This window comes from Oryx dammah, unplaced genomic scaffold, assembly GCF_014754425.2.
Source record: "Oryx dammah isolate SB20612 unplaced genomic scaffold, SCBI_Odam_1.1 HiC_scaffold_20, whole genome shotgun sequence".
NCBI classification, from domain to species: Eukaryota; Metazoa; Chordata; class Mammalia; order Artiodactyla; family Bovidae; genus Oryx; species Oryx dammah.
Window position 1 is genome coordinate 29,242,122 of NW_024070204.1, and position 20,969 is coordinate 29,263,090.

The 20,969-nt window shown below is 39.6% G+C and overlaps 1 protein-coding gene across 1 annotated transcript in view; it reads left to right on the forward strand.

Annotated features, from left to right (window-relative positions):
• The window catches only part of CDH6 (cadherin 6), a 154,309-nt gene that overhangs the window by 79,555 nt on the left and 53,785 nt on the right, over positions 1 to 20,969 (forward strand). Inside the window, exon 2 of the mRNA XM_040262273.1 lies at positions 7,758 to 8,114. Coding sequence (XP_040118207.1) covers positions 7,887 to 8,114 — 228 coding nt within the window. The 5' untranslated portion in view covers positions 7,758 to 7,886. The remainder of the gene's footprint in view (positions 1 to 7,757; positions 8,115 to 20,969) is intronic.

Sequence of the window (20,969 nt, forward strand, 5' to 3'; positions counted from 1 at the left end):
AGTCAAAAGAAATGCTAAATAGTTGTAAATAACCAGCTGTTTCCTACTTTATATGGGCTTCGCTGGTGACGCAGCAGGTGAAGAATCCACCTGCAATGCGGGAGACCTGGGTTCAATCCCTGGGTTGGGAAGATCCCCTGGAAAAGGGAACATCTACCCACTCCAGTATTATGGCCTGGAGAATTTGATGGACTGTATAGTCCATGAGATCACAAAGAGTCGGACACAACTGAGAAACTTTCACTTTCACTTTCTACTTCATGAACAGTAGAATGTGAGATGTACCAAAAATTCAGTAGGAATTTATGCTGCTGCTGGTGGTTTAGTCGCTAAGTTGTGCTACAATTTCAACCCCATGGACTGCAGCCCTCAGGGCTCCTCCGTCCATGGGATTTTCAGGCAAGAAAACTGGAGTAGGTTCCCATTTCCTTCTCCAGGAGATCTTCCTGACTGAGGGATCGAAGCCACGGACCCACATCTCCTGCATTGCAGGCAGCTTCTTTATCACTAAGCCACCAGGGAAGCCTCAGGGATTCATGGTACATATGTTAAAAGCATTACTAATGGGTTATGCCAATGCGTTAGGATGATTTATGGGTAGATAATATTTTCAGAAATATTTTCTGTGAGCAGAATCATGCAAAGTGCTATGCTACAGTATTTCTGTGCAACACCATTTATTTGAAAAAATCATTTCATAACAAATTTTAAAAAACATTCTCTTGCTAGGGTAAATGGTTCAAGTATATTAATAATTTTGCTTTATTGAATGCTGACTGGGCTTTCAGTGCCAAAGTTAAGCCTCTGCATACCAAAAAAAAAATTAATGTACTTGGTTTAATTTGTAAGCCTAGATGGCATTATAGTAATATTGCACTGATTAGAATTAATCAGGAACACCAGAATAAATGTACGCTAAGTCTGAATTCTAAAAACTTCAAAGTAATTATATTGCCCTTAAATCTGTCTAGTATTTACTTATTTGTTTGTCTGTAAATAGTATAATAAAATCAATATCTCAAAACCAGATAGTTCAAACTGTTATCAAACATGAGTCGCTGGAGAAGCAATTCAATCAATAGAGATGTTTTCTAATTAGCATATTATTTGCAAATAAAAGGTGATTCCAAAGTATTCCAGGGAACTTGAAGACATTGTAGTTTGTCTTCCCATTCTGTATATCCTATGAAACATTTTACATTATTAGTTTGCAATAATCTAGGGGGAAAGATTTTGCTAATCAAAGGAAAACTTCAACCAAGCTTCTGCATTAATTATCACATATTCTAAATTGGTAGAACCTGAATTAATGAGGCTCAGGCTTCTTCTAACTGGCATGCATTAAATAAAAGCTGGACTTGACTATATGCTCTTGTGAAGGCTGAAGTATACATCCATACTGGCTGCCAGGCAAATAAAATTTCAAAATATGCAATTATGAATGCTATGTAGACTTTGCCCTACCATCCATAAACATCTTAATTACCTTCTACACATCACTAAAAAAAAGGCTTCTGCAAAGATTCAAACTATTTTTCTAGAATAACCCCTTTTGCACATCATATTTCAGAGCAAACAATTGCCTATAAGAAATAGAAATCTCCCCCTCCTAAAAAACAGATTTCAGCAAAAATGAAAATAAAAAGTAGAGACATGATCTATTAAGAAATCTTTTAAGTTCATTGCTAAACTCTCATTGGGCTATAATTAGGAAGTTCAAGGTTCATTTTTACAGAGTTTTTTTATATTTCTACCTAGTTTGCTCTTGATGCCATGAGGAGATGAGAGCAAAATGGTACAATATCCATTTTGCTTTATATACTTTCCTGCCCTACTGTCTAATTTTTGTGTGCATGCTAAGTCGCTACAGTCGTGTCCCACTCTTCGTGACCCTATGGACTGTAGCCCGCCAGGCTCCTCTGTCCATGGGATTCTCCAGGCAAGAATACTGAAGTAGGTTACCATGCCCTCTTCCAAGGAATTTTCCCAACCCAAGGATCCAGCCCAAGTTTCTTATGTCTCCCACACTGGCAGGCGAGTTCTTCACCTCTAGTCAGTTCAGTTCAGTTCAGTCGCTCAGTCGTGTCCGACTCTCTGCGACCCCATGAATCGCGGCACGCCGGGCCTCCCTGTCCATCACCATCTCCCGGAGTTCACTCAGACTCACGTCCATCGAGTCCGTGATGCCATCCAGCCATCTCATCCTCTGTCGTCCCCTTCTCCTCCCACCCCCAGTCCCTCCCAGCATCAGAGTTTTTTCCAATGAGTCAACTCTTCTCATGAGGTGGGCAAAGCACTGGAGTTTCAGCTTTAGCATCATTCCTTCCACAGAAATCCCAGGGCTGATCTCCTTCAGAATGGACTGGTTGGATCTCCTTGCAGTCCAAGGGACTCTCAAGAGTCTTCTCCAACACCACAGTTCAAAAGCATCAATTCTTCGGCACTCAGCCTTCTTCACAGTCCAACTCTCACATCCATACGTGACCACAGGAAAAACCATAGCCTTGACTAGACAGACCTTAGTCGGCAAAGTAATGTCTCTGCTTTTGAATATGCTATCTAGGTTGATCATAACTTTTCTTCCAAGGAGTAAGCATCTTTTAATTTCATGGCTGCAGTCACCATCTGCAGTGATTCTGGAGCCCAAAAAAACAAAGTCTGACACTGTTTCCACTGTTTCCCCATCTATTTCCCATGGAGTGATGGGACTGGATGCCATGATCTTTGTTTTCTGAATGTTGAGCTTTAGGCCAACTTTTTCGCTCTCCTCTTTCACTTTCATCAAGAGGCTTTTTAGCTCCTCTTCACTTTCTGCCATAAGGGTGGTGTCATCTGCAAAAATGAGGTTATTGATATTTCTCCCGGCAATCTTGATTCCAGCTTGTGTTTCTTCCAGTCCAGTGTTTCTCATGATGTACTCTGCATAGAAGTTAAATAAGCAGGGTGACAAAATACAGCCTTGACGTACTCCTTTTCCTATTTGGAACCAGTCTGTTGTTCCATGTCCAGTTCTAACTGTTGCTTCCTGACCTGCATACAGATTTCTCAAGAGGCAGGTTAGGTGTCTGGTATTCCCATCTCTTTCAGAATTTTCCACAGTTTATTGTGATCCACACAGTCAAAAGCTTTGGCATAGTCAATAAAGCAGAAATAGTTGTTTTTCTGGAACTCTCTTGCTTTTTCCATAATCCAGCAGATGTTGGCAATTTTATCTCTGGTTCCTCTGCCTTTTCTAAAACCAGCTTGAACATCAGGGAGTTCACGGTCCACGTATTGCTGAAGCCTGGCTTGCAGAATTTTGAGCATTACTTTCCTAGCATGTGAGATGAGTGCAATTGTGCGGTAGTTTGAGCATTCTTTGGTATTGCTTTTCTTTGGAATTGGAATGAAAACTGACGTTTTCCAGTGCTCTGGCCACTGCTGAGTTTTCCAAATTTGCTGGCATATTGAGTGCAGCACTTTCACAGCATCATCTTTCAGGATTTGAAACAGCTCATTTGGAATTCCATCACCTCCACTAGCTTTGTTCGTAGTGATGCTTTCTAAGGCCCACTTGACTTCACATTCCAAGATGTCTGGCTCTAGATTAGTGATCACATCATCATGACTATCTAGGTCATGAAGATGTTTTTTGCACAGTTCTTCCATGTATTCTTGCCACCTCTTCTTAATATCTTCTGCTTCTGTTAGTGCCACCCATCTAATCTTTGGTTCTTTCCTAATTGAATAACCATCCTTACTATTTTAAAATTTGGTGTCTATGTATGCTCTTACTTTTTGTCATTTTACTTTACTGCCTGACACCTACAGAATGAACGAGCACATCTGATTACTACTTGCCATGTGGTTTTCCTATATTTTAACTGTTCAGAAGTCAGCGGCTTTTTCATCTAAGGTCATGTTTGGGCTTCCCAGGTGGTAAAGGACCCACCTGCCAATGCAGGAGACTTAAGAAACACGGGTTTGATCCCTGGGTAGGGAAGATCACCTGGAGAAGGGCATGGCAACCCACTCCAGTATTATTGCCTGGAGAATCGCATGAACATAGGAGCTGGTGGGCTATGGTCCATAGGGTCACAAAGAATCAGACACAACGAAAGCGACTTAGCACAAAGTCATGTTTGGAATATGGGGTTTTTTTCATTTCATATTTTTAGATTAAAATCTAAAATAGGTATCTCATTCATTTTGACTATACCAAATTTTCATCTGATATAATATCATCAGCATGTTAAATCATAAAAGAATGTGTATCCAGTACCATTTTTGCAAGGTAAAATTACAACATTGAAGTTAGTTCTGATTGTTTCCGCTTGAATAAAGTAAAGATGATTTTCAGAACATTAACAAAATGGAAAGGGGGAAAAGACACATAGAATCTATGAATGAGTCTGTCCTCTGGTGAACTTTCGTTTTTGCCCATATTCTTCTGGAGGCAGGCTGTAGGCATAAAGCGTCTGTCTTCTCTGTTTCTACACTGTTACTGTGAAACACTGAATTGAAGTCTTCACAAAGGAAAATAATTAACAAATGGACTAATTCTGATTTTTAAATGCTTCTTTCTTTAATTTTAAGAGAATTTGACTTGCTTGGAAATGCTTCTTGAAAAATAAAAAGTATTTAAGCCTAAAAGGGAACTATACTATTTTGGGGACACTTTTGCAGGCTACTGTAGATGGATTCTAAACTTGCAATGCAAATAGTAACAATAACAATAGTGGTAGAAATAATGATAACAATGGCTAATACGTATTAATACCTTACTAACTGCAAGTCACTGTTTTAAGTGCATGTAATGACATTTAATCCTCATAACGCCCTCTGAGATAGTTACCATAATAACTCCCATTTTATAGAACAAGAAACTAAGGTGCAGTGAGATTAAGCATTTTCACAAATTCATAGCAATTTAAACCCAGGCAGTCTGGCTCCAACACTGATAATCTTGACAACCATGCAATCCTGACTTAAGAAGTATTAAGTAGTATTACATAAGTAATATTATTACATGAGGATCGCTAAGTTATATATTCAACAGGGTAGAGTTTGTTGGCATTTTTTTAACTATAGAATTTCGTAGAGAAAGCTATCCCTCTAAACACCAAATATGAGTGGATCATAGTAATTTGAGTAACTTTGCATACTGAGTTTTAACAAGGACACACCCTTTCTTCTATCCTCTCCTTCTCACCTTTGGATGTGCTGAACCCAGGAGCCATGACATGTGTCTTGCGGCAAGACATTCACGCTTGTCTGGTCCCATTTCTGTGGCTGGAGTGCAGTGAGGGCAGTGAGCATGGTGGAAGTTGGTTATGGCGGGCAGTGGCCAAAGCACTGGATTAGGCCCCAGTTCTCTGCTCCTGCTATAATCCCTTTTGCTAGAGTAGAATCTCTTCCAGGGGGAATTCAGGGAATTCTTTCTTCATGAATGAACGGTATGTCCCTCAGGGTTACTGTCCCTGAGGGGGCTCACAGACAAGCTGTCCGCAATTATCTTTTGCTTCCCCACGTTGATACAAAAAGAGCTGGCTGATAACTAAACTGATGTTCTACCATACTTGGAGACAGTGCTTAAATTTGTACCACTTTAAAAGCTTGTTACCAGCTAAGCAGAAAAAAAAAGTAAAATACTTGACATTTTGGTATCTGTGATATTAAAAAGAACTAATATTTAATATTCAAGTGGCAACAGCTTGTAGAGTTTGCACACAACATCCATAGGGATCGATTTTTCTTTAAAATGGCCTTTAGGAGTTTTTAAACAGCTGACACCTCCATTCTCTGCATCCCTCTTCCCTGCCAGTACCGTGGGGCACACACTGAGTGCAGCCGAAGACGTGTAACTCTTCACTGCAGGATGTGTCTATGCAAATAACAGAGAATGTGGGAAATGAAGAAAAATGCAATTTCCACTGAATCAACCTCAGTGCCATCTCGAGTACTAGAAATGCATAGATGTCTTTAGAGGGCTTTTCTCCATATGGTCGCTCAGTCCCTTTATATCCTATCCATGAGAAGAGAGAACTGTCATTACCTAATTGGTCATCAGTCATCCCACACCTGTACCAAGGCCACATAATGACAAATATACTGGTACCTGGCATTCTTCCAGCATGACTAATTGTCACAGTACTAACTCACTCACCTGTGGAATTTTCAACTTCCCCAGCCTGCTGTCAAGAAGATGCAGAATAATTGAATAAAGGTTTAAAAATGCTGAGCACTATGAAATATTTCACTTATATTCCACCAGAAAACTTCCACTTAAACATGTGTTGGGTGGCTATAATTATTCATTGCTGAGGTTAAAAAAAAAAAAAAACTGGTCATATATACATTTACCTGGCAGAAAATTAGGAGACAAAGGGACAAATCTTTCAGACATAGAGGGAAAAAGAAATACTGATCAGATTGCCTAAAACCTGTTCCTTTATCTGCATTTATTTACCTGTATTTACCTATTTAACTGTACCATATAGTCTACCTTACAAAGCTCTTCATTTTTGTGTTAGTATTATTTAAAAACACATTTTTTCTATTCAAATAGTAAGATAAAGGAGTAATTTATTGGTTTTTTTTTTCCCCAAGAAATGTGGGAAATTTTAGGAGGGAGATATAGACATGCGTTAGTTTAATTAGGTAAAATGGTAAACCAAATTGTGATATCTTTGCATCTTTGCCAAGCATTCTGGCATGAGGAATTTTTTTTAATGCTAGACTGTGTTTGTAAAAATTAATTAATTTTAATCAATTTATATTAATTAATATTAAAAATTAATATTTGTCATGGAAAATTATTACCCGCAATTATAATAGCTGACTTTTCTGAAGATCTTGTCATCTATTGCCCTCACTGTGGTATTGAAGTACATTTGATGTACCTGTGAGTATTACAAAAAAACTGTTGGACCAATTTTAATATACATACTTAGTTGCCTATGATACAAGTAAAATTTAGAGATAAAAGCCAACCAGGATTTCCTAAAGAAAATTGAAGAGAATTGTTCATTTTATTCTCTATACTATTAAACACAAATTCTATAGCTTGTTCATTAACCCATCCTGTAGTGTTAATTGGGTCATATGAGGAAAAAACTTTCCCTGTCAAGTTTGGAAAATACTGGATTAAATACAAGCTTATCATCATTGCTACAGAATTTCACTTCAGAAAAGTCAATACCCTAATGAGCACTCTGCAGAGAAGACATAAGGTCTTTTCCAACCTTGTTTGACCCGGCTGTTCCATCACAACACATCTCAGGAGCCAAGAGTCTGCAGAACAGGTTTCTGCCTTCCTATCACAGGTGCTCAATACACTTTAGCGAAATTTCAACATTATCCACTTTCAATTGAATCAAAATTGTCTGTGATATTCTTTCGTGAGGATAAATATGCAAATAGAATCAGAAACACAAACTCATTTCTTCTAACCAGATCTCAGCCCACATACTCAGAGGTAAAAGAGTAGTGAAATAATCTACTCTGGCATGTTGACCTACAGCAAGCTATTACTTAAAATAGGATTTTTAAGTGATAGAAAAGGAAAGAGGGAAACAGTAGCTTCATACTCAGCACCCGCCTTCCGTTTAGCATATCTGAAAGACCGTTTTCCTCATTTCAAAATTGATAGCCAACTTATTTTTTTGTTGTTTTGCTATTCAAATTTCTGTCCTCTTTTTTTTTCTCCAGAGCTATTTGCTCTAACACTGAATTTTAAGCATCTCTAAAAATGCTTGATATGTTATTATTCTTTCCAGATATTCTCTGACAGCCAAGCCAAGAACATTAAGGAAGAAAGGAGGAATGAGGCTGGATACAGTGCAGTGAGAAAAGACATTTCAAGGAGAGGGGTACCTGCAACTCCGAGACTGGACTGTGGCATCAGAATGAGAACTTACCGATACTTCTTGCTTCTCTTTTGGGTTGGCCAGCCCTACCCAACTTTCTCAACTCCATTATCTAAGAGGACTAGTGGTTTCCCGGCAAAGAAAAGGACCCTGGAGCTCTCTGGAAACAGCAAAAATGAGCTGAGCCGTTCGAAAAGGAGCTGGATGTGGAATCAGTTCTTTCTCCTGGAGGAATATACGGGATCCGATTATCAGTATGTGGGCAAGGTAGGATTCCATTAGGCTCTTTGACATTCTGGTTTTAAAAGCCTGAAGAAGTTACTTTTCATAAATAGAACAGGGAGGATGTGAACTCTTCCCCCAATACAGTAAGAATTGTTGCTTATCTGGTAAGACTTTTTTTTTTTTCACTTGAGTAGTTTCAGAAAGAAGACTGTAGCAAGAAGCTGAGAAATGTTAGCACTGCAACAAAGAAAGAGAAATGCTTCAGTTGAAAATGAAACACCCACAACCATCCGCATAGGATTATCATAAATCCTTTAATTTTTACTTTAGCTTGAAAAATGTGGTCCAGCTATTCTATAAAGTAGGATGTATTAAAAATAGGAATAGAGAGATTAAGCTGTAAGGAAAGGAAGCTTCCTTTTTTCTCATTCTGAGGAGAAAAAAAAAAAAAACATTCTGAGCCTTTGTCCTTTGGCCAGGTTCAAATTAACTATTTCTTAACTCTGCTACCTACAGAGCCGACTATGCTCTGACCAAACGGAGATCTTTATCCTCAAAACCCACCATTGCCTTAGATTTAGTTGCGTTGCTGCTGCTTTTTTGTCTTGTCTCCAATAATTGCTAATAACCAGGCATTTCAAAACCTGATGATTTAATTGTGGCAGAGTTCACAAAAGAGGGAAATGGTTATGTAAAGGTGCCATTTCCAAATATCATCTGACCATTTTATTGACTCCAGAAAGTTAAATGAGGAGGCATGGCTTATTATAGCCCTTACAGACTACTGGAGCTGAGTCAGGGATACAGCTTGCTTATACTGTCATCATGAATTTCACTGAAATTTTATCATCAGTCACATTTCCACTGCATACGATCTGCATCCTGCTAAGAAGTGAGAAAGACAGGGATACAGGTATGCACTCTGCAGATTCTCTGTTTCAGAACATGGTACTGATCAGGAAAATAATTGTCACACATCCTTTCCATAAACAATCTAGGGACAAACATAATAGAGACGATAAGAAGTCTTCATTTATGAGTACAACTACAATTTTAGAACATATATATTTGGATATCACACAAATAGCATAAATTTTACAGATTCCAAGGGCTGCATGTTCACACTTCAATCTATTATCAAATATCCCTGAATAACCGGATGCAAATATTCTTTTTAAGTATCTACCAAAATAAATGAAGGAAAACCATCTATGGTAACCAGGCATTTTTCCAATGAAGTGAATTATTAATGTGGCATAACATAAGAGAGGAAGTATTCAGTGAAGGGGTGAACATCAACATGGATCCTTGAGAGACTAGCCTTGTATCTGCTATGAAATTCACACGCTGTGTGACTGCTGAAGAAAGACAGTCCACTTACTCATACTTCACTCCATTTCCTTTGTGAAATTTGAATAGCACTACATTAATAGGGCAATTATTGTAAAAAAAAATCTTATAATCTTAAAAGCACTTTCTACAATACAAATAACATTATTGTTATCCAAGATTAAGTTTTTAAAAGTGCTTTATTTAAATAATTGAGTCCCCTTTTTCTTTTCTTTTTCTTCTCAAATTGTGATGCCATTTTACATTAAACAATAACATGTATTTTTAAATACAGATATTTCAAAACACTAGAAGCAGCAATGGGTAAAACCTCAGAAGAATCAGCTTTATGATTATAATTGTGAGAGGTAATATTGCCGTGGAGAAGAGGTGTGAGCTGTAGACTCAGGCAGATCTGAGGCCGTTTCACTGTGCTGACAGGTGCCAGTTGTGTGGCCCACAAAGGTTGTTAACCTTTTCAGGCTTTGGTTTCTTCATCTAGAAAATGCAGAAGCAAAGCCTATCTACCTCAGAGAGTTGCAGTGTAAAGTGAGACAAGAACTAGTAGCTGGCACATAGTAGGTGCAGAAAGAAGTTAGTGTTCTCGATGAAAACTCCATTGAATATACTCTATTAAATCTTTAATGCATGGAAGCTGATTATTTTTATATCATTGCAAAAGTAAAATGATGTAATTAACAGATCTCTCAATGGGTGGTAAATGTCGAGGCTTGTGGGAAAATCCCTTCACAATCACAGCTTCAGTTTGATTCATTGGACTTGTATACTTTATTGGCAGCAAGAAACATTGCCCTTCTTCCTCCCCTCATCTGCCCCTCCCCCATCTCCTTGATGTTCTAATCCATAAAGAAGAAATATACCCTGGGGAAAAAGTCAAGCGCAATAACTAAAGTTATCGTAGATGCCAGCATTGCTCTATCAAATGTATGTAAGAGGTGTTCTTGAACTATTGATAAGGCATTTTTGTGAATCTGTCTTTATATTTTATCAACAAAGAGATAAGACTACAATTTTTTTGTACCACAATTAAAAGCGAGCAGAAAATAAATATTTTAAAAAGGAAAAACAGATTTGCTTCTCATAAGGCAACAGGTTGGTCCACTTTTTTGCACTGCACAACTCTTCCACATTGATTTCTGCACCATACTTGCTTTTTAACATGGGCTTCCCCAGTGGCTCAGCAGTAGAAGAATCCACCTGCAATGCAAAAGACACAGGTTCAATCCCTGGATGGGAATGATCCCCTGGAGGAAGACATGGCAACCCACTCCAGTGTTCTTGCCTGGAGAATCCCATGGACAGAGAAGCCTGGCAGGCTACAGTCCATAGAGTCACAAAGAGCTGGACACGACTGAAGCAACTGAGCACATGCACGTGCATTGTGGGAAACTCAGCTTCACAAATAGTAATATATGACATCATCAAAAGGAAGGTAGCACCACCTACTGTTGAAACTGTGAACTACTCTGAGTTAGTAATTCACAAGATGTCTGAAACCTCAAGGTTTGCTGCTGCTGCTGCTAAGTCGCTTCAGTCGTGTGCGACCCCATAGACGGCAGCCCGCCAGGCTCCCCTGTCCCTGAGATTCTCCAGGCAAGAACACTGGAGTGGGTTGCCATTTCCTTCTCCAATGCATGAAAGTGAAAAGTGAAAGTGAAGTCGCTCAGTCGTGTCCGACTCTGTGCGACCCCATGGACTGCAGCCCACCAGGCTCCTCCGTCCATGGGATTTTCCAGGCAAGAGTGCTGGAGTGGGTTGCCATTGCTCTGTGTTTCCCTCAATTTTTAAAAATATTTCCCGGTGCTGCAGTGAGTTCCCTGCTGCACAACAGGGTGCCTTGGTGCAAACTCTGAGAACCAAAAGACTGTGGTTAGATTGACATATAAAGATGTACAAAAGCTAATAGAACCTTAAACTGTGCTATTGTGCTAAGTCATTTTAGTCCTGTCGGACTCTTTGCAACCCCATGGACTGTAGCCTGCCAGGCTCCTCTGTTCATGGGATTCTCCAGGCAAGAATACAGGAGCAGGTTGCATTTCCTCCTCCAGGGTATCTTCTTGACCTGGGGATTGAACCCACGTCTCCTGCATCTCTGCACTGCAGGTGGATTCATTACCACTGTGCCACCTGGGAAGCCCATAAATAATAGCTACGCAAAGCCTAAGGCCTAAAACTGAAAAGATTCATCTTTTCATGCAACAGATAGAGGCATTAACTGAGGAAAAGTAAGGCCATTGAACAAATGCACTTCAGTAGAAGAAAGACGTTTTTACATTGTAAGTAATGTAATATGTATATGTGTGCTCTGTTTACATTTATATATGCATTCCTTGGTTCCAGTTATTTGGGTGCTAGTCGATAGGGATGACAGTAACAGTGGAGGAAAATGAGAGAATGGGTGTGGGAGCAAGAGGCTACCAGGTGTAGAAGGAGAAAAAAGAAAGCCACATAAGAGTCCAAGAAACAGCAGGAAATGTATCTGGAGGCCAGAGTGATAGCCACTGGGAATTTGCTATATGGCTCAGGAAACTCAAACAGAGGCTCTCTATCAATCTAGAGGGGTGGGACGGGGCAGGAGATGGATATATGTATACCTATACATATATAGGAAAGGGATATATGTATACCTATGGCTGATTCATGTCAAGGTTTGACAGAAAACAACAAAATTCTGTAAAGCAATCATCCTTCAATAAATAAACAAATAAAACCATGAAGTGAATACAAGATGAGCTTTAAAACTGAAGCACAAGCAAAGGTAGCAAGACCTTCCTTCTCATGCTGTCTTAATGCGTGCATGTGTGTGTTTGTGTGTGTGTGTGTGTGTGTGTGTGTGTGTGTGTGTGTGTGTGCAGTTGCTTTAGTCATGTCCAACCCTTTGCGACGCCATGGACTGTAGCCCACCAGGCTTCTCTGTCCATGGGGATTCTCCAGGCAGGAATACTGGAGTGGGTTGCCATGCCCTGCTCCAGGGGATCTTCCTGATCCAGGGATCGAACCCGAGTCTCTTACGTCTCCTGCACTGGCAGGTGTGTTCTTTACCACTAGCACCACCTGGGAAGCCCTGTTGTCTTAATTAATGCCCCTCAGCATTTCTCTGTGCACAGAAAGATTTACACAGGAACACGTAGATGGCACAGCTAGCGAGGGATGCATTTATTGTGTATAGAAGTGAGGAAGGCCAGTTACAGCTGAAAGAGTGACAGCCCAAACTCTGATTTATGAGACCATTCTCAACACTTCTACTCACCTGAAAAGGTAGTGGCAGGTAGGGGTAGAAAGAAGTGGGCCTATTTGGGTAAAAGTTTGTGAGCTTAAGATATAGGTATCGATACAGATAAGGAGCATATTGTTTTCCAAAATACATAACCATTTGGGGGAACTTTTAGCTGATTTAGCATAAGCAGCCTCTGTGTCACCTGGGAGCTTGTCAGAAATGTAAATTCTTAGGCCCTCACCTGAGATCTATTGAATCAGAACCTGCTTTTCAACAAAAGCAGAATTTTAGGTGAATTTTATGCATATTAAGGGGCTTCCCTGGTGGATATGCGGTAAGAAATCCGTCTGCAGCACAGGAAACAAGGGCCTGTGGGTTCAATCTGTGGTTTGGGAAGATGTCCTGGAGAAGGAAATGACTACCCACTCCAGTATGCTTTCCTGGGGAATCCCATGGACTGAGGAGCCTGGCAGGTTACAGTCCATGGGGTCACAAGAATCAGACCCGACTTAAAGCCTAAACTACCACCACCACCATACCCGTTAAAATTTGAGACGTGCTGCTTTTAAAAATATGTATGTTGGCCTGAGTCTCACTTCCCCAGAGATTCCAATTTACTTGCTTTTTAATTAAGTATTTGTGATTCCAATATGTGGTGAAATTTGAGAACCACTGCCCTAGGAGAATATTATTGGCAATAATTATAGCCAGATGTGGCAAGCTCAGTGATAAAATGGGCATCCCCAAAGGATAGTGGAAATACAAAAGACAGGGGCCAACTGGGCTTAGGGGTTCAGCAGAGCTTCCTAGAGGAGGTGATGGGATTGGGATCATGTCTTAAAGGAAGAGCATGCTTTAGCCCATGCAGTAGAAGGAGAGTTACCCAGACTTCCCAATTAACTGAATGCGAAGCCGAGAGAGAGAAAGCAGGAGGTTCCAAAAGTCAGAGATTTCAAGATAGAACTATCAGGATTGTGAAAATGTCAGTGATGCCAGCACGGCAAATGGAAAGAGGTGCATATTTTCTTGTCAATTGTTAAAGGAAAGAGTATTGGATTTTATCCAAAATCTCTTAGATTATCTTTCACTTCAGTTCAGTTGCTCAATCGTGTCCGACTCTTTGCGACCCCCATGGACTGTAGCATGGCAGGCTTCCCTGTGCATCACCAATTCCCAGAGCCTATTCAGAGTCATGTCCATTGAGTTGGTGATGCCACCCAACCATCTCATCCTCTGTTGTCCCCTTCTCCTCCTACCTTCAATCTTTCCCAGCATCAGGGTCTTTTCCAATGAGTCGGTTCTTTGCATCAGGTGGCCAAAGTATTGGAGTTTCAGCTTCAGCATCGGTCCTTCCAATGAACATTCAGGACTGATTTCCTTTAGGATGGACTGATTGGATCTCCTTGCAGTCCAAGGGACTCTAAAGAGTCTTCTCCAACACCATAGTTCAAAAGTATCAGTTCATCGGTGCTCAGCTTTATTTTTAGTTCAACTCTCACATCCATACATGACTACTGGAAAAACCATAGCTTTGAATATATGGACCTTTGTTGGCAAAGTAATGTCTCTGCTTTTTAATATGCTGTCTGGTTGGTCATAGCTTTGCTTCCCAGGAGCAAGCATCTATTAATTTCATGGCTACAATCACCATCAGCAGTGATTTTGGAGCCCCAAAACCTGTCACTGTTTCCACTGTTTCCCCATCTGTTTGCCATGAAGTGATCTTTGGCTATATGTAAACTGAATAGAAAAATCAGAGAGAAGCATTGTCATTTTCCATTTTCAGAAAATTCCATGTCTTTCGTTTCAGCTTTACATAATATAGCAATTCCTTGATAAGTGGTATATGGTCTAAAATTAAATTCAGTAAGAACATAGGTAGATATAGATTAGACTTTGAAGACGTTGTTCATTAACACAAAGATGAATATATTTAAAATCTCAGAACTATCCACATTTATAGGCAAAAAATTCACATATTATCATTAACACATAGCAATGATTAACTCCCTTGTCTCCTCCATTTTATCCTTCACAATGTTCTTAATCCTCTCCTTCCACACAATGTATTGGTAAAACTAGTTTCCATTAAAAGCTCTCAGGTGCTTCTATTTTTAGTAGCATATCAGATGCATTTCTGTGGAATTTGATAAACTGTATATTTCATTGATATTTTCTGATGTTAGCTTTTTGGAAGTTGGTATTGGTTTCCTTTGGGGGAGTTTATCCAAAAATTGATATGCTGTGCTTTTTTAAATACTATGAAAATGTGAGTTCTCTTTGAGGCTCTGATGTACAGGTCCTCCTAATATGCCTTTCTCTTGAGTCTTTAAAGTTAATGTCTACCCAAGTCAACAGAGCCACTAGTCTTAAGATAATTAGACAGTAATGTTTTAACAGCCCATACAAATAAAAGCTGTCAGACATATACACCTTTACAATTAGGAATGAAGCATCATTTGTTCCTATAATTACATGGTCCAAATTTAATAAACATGAAGCAATATTTTATTCATTCAGAAAGACTATTTAAAAGATGCCATTGTTAAGAGATTGCTTTCTTATATTATATATTTTTTAAAGATCATAAGCTTAGGAGTAGAGACCTCCTGGTACTAATTTGATGGATAGTTGAATTGATGCTTTTGAACTGTGGTATTGGAGAAGACTCTTGAGAGTCCCTTGGACAGCAAGGAGATCCAACCAGTCCCTTCTAAAGGAGATCAGCCCTGGATGTTCATTGGAAGGAATGATGCTAAAGCTGAAACTCCAATACTTTGGCTACCTCATGCGAAGAGTTGACTCATTGAAAAAGACTCTGATGCTGGGAGGGATTGGGGGCAGGAGGAGAAGGGGACGACAGAGGATGAGATGGCTGGATGGCATCACCGACTCGATGGACGTGAGTTTGAGTGAACTCCAGGAGTTGGTGATGGACAGGGAGGCCTGGCGTGCAGTTCATGGGGTCGCAAAGAGTCGGACACAACTGAGCAACTGAACTGAACTGAACTGAACTTGGAGACTCATTTAACCACTGTTGCTTGAAATCAGCATAAGATTAAATCATCATCATAGCTAACAATTACTGAGTTTTGCTTCGTCTCAGACACACTGCTAATGTCTCAAGTATACTCCTCACCAATGAGGTTCAACCTAATACCTAGATAATATTTATATCTCTGTTTTACCGAGGAGTAAACTAAGGCTCAGATAGGTCCACTGCTTGAGCCCGAGGTCTCCTACTGCTAGAACTTGGCGGTTGGCCTCTGTCTGACCTCACAGTTTCTGTTTTATATCCCCTACCTTGTACATCCACTACATCAGAGAGCCGTTTTGAGGCTCAAATGAAGAAACAGTCCTAGAACATGCTAGAACATGCTTTAGCATTCAATGATTGCTTTCAATTCAATACCACAAATACATACTGAGGACCTGAGGGGTGAAACCCAAGGGTAGAAAGGAAAGGGAAAAAAAATTAAAGACTACTTTTGAAGAGTTACACAGATGTGTTTGCATTATTATTACTTACATTTTTAAAATTTTTCTTGATTTTAATTTCCAGAACATATCAGTGTTATTCAAAATAGTTATATGTGAGCATTTTAAAATTAGATATGCTATTAGCAGTGTTTCTAGTCATCATGATGAAAAAGTGACTTTTCTTTTTATTTCCCTTGATAACCTTCTCTAAACTTCTGTTCTGGTTCAGTCACCTGCAATAATCTTTTCTCCCCATGTCAGAAGAAGTGCCTTGGGCACATCTTTATTCTTCATCATTTAAATTTAATGCTCAGAAATTTTAATGTTTTCATATTTCAACTGGTTAGTGTGTTTCAGAAAACTTGCCTTCACTTGCTCCTTGGACATACTTTTAAAAAATATTTCAAAAAGTAACTACCCAACTGCCCATAACTGGCAGTAATCCTCATTTTGTTTCCACTCTCATTGAGCTGATTTCACTTTCTTTATGACAAAAGCCTTAATTTCTTATTTTATACTTAAGAAAATGTCCTGAGTAATAGCAATTCACTGAGTCCTGACCTTCCCTGTCTGCAGTCACTCACATGGAGAACAGAACAGTTAGAATGTCTGACCTTGGTCATAAAGCCAAAGGCAGTGTTTGGCTGCCTGGGTCACACCAGCAGAGGGAAGTATGGAAAGCCAAACAAGGGCCCAATCCCTAATCCTGCAACTTCATGCTATTATGCCTGTGGAATCCTATATCCTTCTGCTTATAATTCAATTTGTTGAAGAAAATGGAGGGATCAAGCTGAATAAAAGAGAGTTAAAGGTTCAAATCCTTTTTGTTCCCACTGAGCTATTTTCCCCTCTATGCTTTACAAACCAAATAGAACTAGAGGTTGTCAGAAGGTTACAAAGATTCTGCATGCTCATTATAACAAATCCCCCTGAATCTAGCCTATAGACATTGTTAAGTATTTCTTTATGCATCACCTTAACTTGTTTGTACTATTATGGAACCATGTAAATATTTGATTTGCACCAGAGTTCTTCATTTTTTTGTCATGTTATGGGTCCACCCCAGACACATAGCAGAATGGTAACATAAATATAGAGAATGTCAACATCTCAGTTTACATGTCTTTTAGAGTCAGAATTGCTAATTATCATTTTGATTGACTCATTCAAAAATCAGATAAAAATCCCTGACATACTGGTAGTCAACAGTCAACGGATTCTTAAACCACTGATTTTTTTCATTTTCATTGGCTTCCCTGGGTAGCTCAGCTGATAAAGAATCTGCCTGCGACGCAGGAGACCCTGGCTCAATTCCTGGGTTGGGAAGATCTGCTGGAGAAGGGAACAGCTACCCACTCCAGCTACCAACTCTGGCTTGGGGAATTCCATGGTCTGTATAGTCCATGGGGTTGCAAAGAGCTGGACACGACTGAGCAACTTTCACTAGTTCACTTCTCTCACATTGATATGAATGACAGGTATGGTGCATTATTTTAAATATGAAAAACTGAATATATTGTAACCAGAAAAAAATTATGTATAGTTTCTTCCAGTTTTCTAGTCATAGAAAGTACATGTACACAAGAAAAAGGAGACATTTTAAAAGATTAAAATGTATACATGTGTGAAATATATGGATAAATACTTTAGGTGGATTGATGTGCTTCAGAAGACTTGAGGACCGTAATGAAAGCATAACAAAAAGCCTGAAATATGAGTCTGGATGTGGGATTTAATGCTGACTAGAGGGAACGGAGATTGGAGTTAAGAAGACTGTTGAAGCTATCTCAGTTATGGCATTTTCAGATAGATTTGGAGAGAAAATGCTTTTCATTCATTCAACAATTATTCACCAGAGACTCTGAAGTTAATAGCATGAGCAGCGTGCCTATGTTTGATCCTGAGCTACACTGCGACTACTTGGGTAATATTGGGCAAGTTATTTAACCTCTCTCTGCCCTCCATTTCTTCAGCTGTTAAATGAGGAGAGTGATAAAGTTGTTGAGGTGAGGATTAATTAAGGTAATATACAGAAAGAGCTTAGAATGCGACCAGCATATCATCACTAGCAAAGAACTAAGGGAACCAGAGTAAGGAGGAAACATCCTCTCAGTACTATCAAGTGCATCTTCAGAGAACAGCAAAGGTGAAGAGAAGCATGGACCCGAGGTGCCCAGGTGAAGGTGTCACTATTGCTCAGTGTCCTTCTCTGAAGTCAAGTATTATAGGCCAGAAGATGGGGCCAGAGCAGCTAAGGCAGCTGCAAACACAACTCATCAACAGCGAATGAGAGTTCTCTTTGTCATCTCAAATAAACTAAAGATAAAGTGAGCACTACACTTTATATAATTTGATGATCCTGGTGACTCTTGTAGATCTTCCTATTAAGGCTATTCCTCATTTCATTTTAAAAATCGTTATTTAACACCACTGCTGCTGCTAAGTCACGTCAGTCGTGTCCAACTCTGTGTGACCCCATAGATGGCAGCCTACCAAGCTCCTCCATCCATGGGATTTCCCAGGCAAGAGTACTGGAGTGGGTTGCCATTGCCTTCTCCATTTAACACGACAGCTTGGAGTTTATATTATTTAAACTACTGTGAAATGTTATAAAACTTCAATGCATCTAACAATCAAAACTGACTATTGCACTTAAGATATAATAATGTTTTAAAATGGAATTATAGTAGCTAAGTTGTTAAGTTGGATTTAATAACATGAGATCCTTATATTATTGAACCAAAGTTTATTATTGTGGGAAAATTACTTTTGATTTAATTATTTAATTACCCTTTTTAAGAACAACAAAACTTTTTACACTTTGACCTTTAGTATATTGAATACTGATTTATATTGGGTTCTAGGTCTGGTCTTTCAGTTAGTACTTTAGATATTGTATTTAAATCTTTGAATATCTATATCTTTATAAAGTCTGCAAGGCCCTAGACTACACATATCACCCATCTTTATATCCTTAAAGATGCCTACCACAGATTTTGCACATTGGAAACAAATATTACTTCAATTAAGCAGCAATGACCACAAAAGATAAAAACTTGCCATATTTTCTAAAAACTACCTACCAACTTATTGCTGTGGATGATTTGATATGGATATCATTGATAGTGTTTTGTGTTGTTGACAACTGAAAATCTAGTCTTTAAAGTTCAAGTTCAGTTCAGTTCAGTTCAGTCACTCAGTCGTGTCCAACTCTTTGCAACCCCATGAATCGCAGCACGCCAGGCCTCCCTGTCCATCACCATCTCCCGGAGTTCACTCAGACTCACGTCCATCGAGTCTGTGATGCCATCCAGCCATCTCATCCTCGGTCGGCCCCTTCTCCTCCTGCCCCCAATCCCTCCCAGCATCAGAGTCTTTTCCAATGAGTCAACTCTTCGCATGAGGTGGCCAAAGCACTGGAGCTTCAGCTTTAGCATCGTTCCTTCCAAAGAAATCCCAGGGTCGATCTCCTTCAGAATGGACTGGTTGGATCTCCTTGCAGTCCAAGGGACTCTCAAGAGTCTTCTCCAACACCACAATTCAAAAGCATCAATTCTTCGGTGCTCAGCCTTCTTCACAGTCCAACTCTCACATCCATACATGACCACAGGAAAAACCATAGCCTTGACTAGATGGACCTTAGTCGGCAAAGTAATGTCTCTGCTTTTGAATATACTATCTAGGTTGGTCATAACTTTTCTTCCAAGGAGTAAGTGTCTTTTAATTTCATGGCTGCAGTCACCATCTGCAGTGATTTTGGAGCCCCAAAAAATAAAGTCTGACACTGTTTCTACTGTTTCCCCATCTATTTCCCATGAAGTGATGGGACCAGATGCCATGATCTTAGTTTTCTGAATGTTGAGCTTTAAGCCAACTTTTTCACTCTCCTCTTTCACTTTCATCAAGAGGCTTTTGAGTTCCTCTTCACTTTCTGCCATAAGGGTGGTGTCATCTGCAAAAATGAGGTTATTGATATTTCTCCTAGCAATCTTGATTCCGGCTTGTGTTTCTTCCAGTCCAGCATTTCTCATGATGTACTGTGCATATAAGTTAAATAAGCAGGGTGACAATATACAACCTTGACGTACTCCTTTTCCTATTTGGAACCAGTCTGTTGTTCCATGTCCAGTTCTAACTGTTGCTTCCTGACCTGCATGCAGATTTCTCAAGAGGCAGGTTAGGTGGTCTGGTATGCCCATCTCTTGAAGAATTTTCCACAGTTTCTTGTGATCCACACAGTCAAAGGCTTTAGCATAGTCAATAAAGCAGAAATAGATGTTTTTTTGGAACTCTCATGCTTTTTCCATGATCCAGCAGATGTTGGCAATTTGATCTCTGGTTCTCTGCCTTTTCTAAAACCAGCTTGAACATCAGGGACTTCGTGGTTCACGTATTGCTGAAGCCTGGCTTGGAGAATTTGGAGCATTACTTTACTAGCATGTGAGATGAGTGCAATTGTGCAGTAGTTTGAGCATTCTTTGGCATTGCTTTTCTTTGGAATTGGAATGAAAACTGACCTTTTCCAGTGCTGTGGCCACTGCTGAGTTTTCCAAATTTGCTGGCATATTGAGTGCAGCACTTTCACAGCATCATCTTTCAGGATTTGAAACAGCTCAATTGGAATTCCATCACCTCCACTAGCTTTGCTCGTAGTGATGCTTTCTAAGGCCCACTTGACTTCACATTCCAGGATGTCTGGCTCTAGATGAGTGATCACACCATCGTGATTATCTGGGTCATGAAGATCTTTTTTGTACAGTTCTTCCGTGTATTCTTGCCACCTCTTCTTAATATCTTCTGCTTCTGTTAGGTCCTTACCATTTCTGTCCTTTATCGAGCCCATCTTTGCG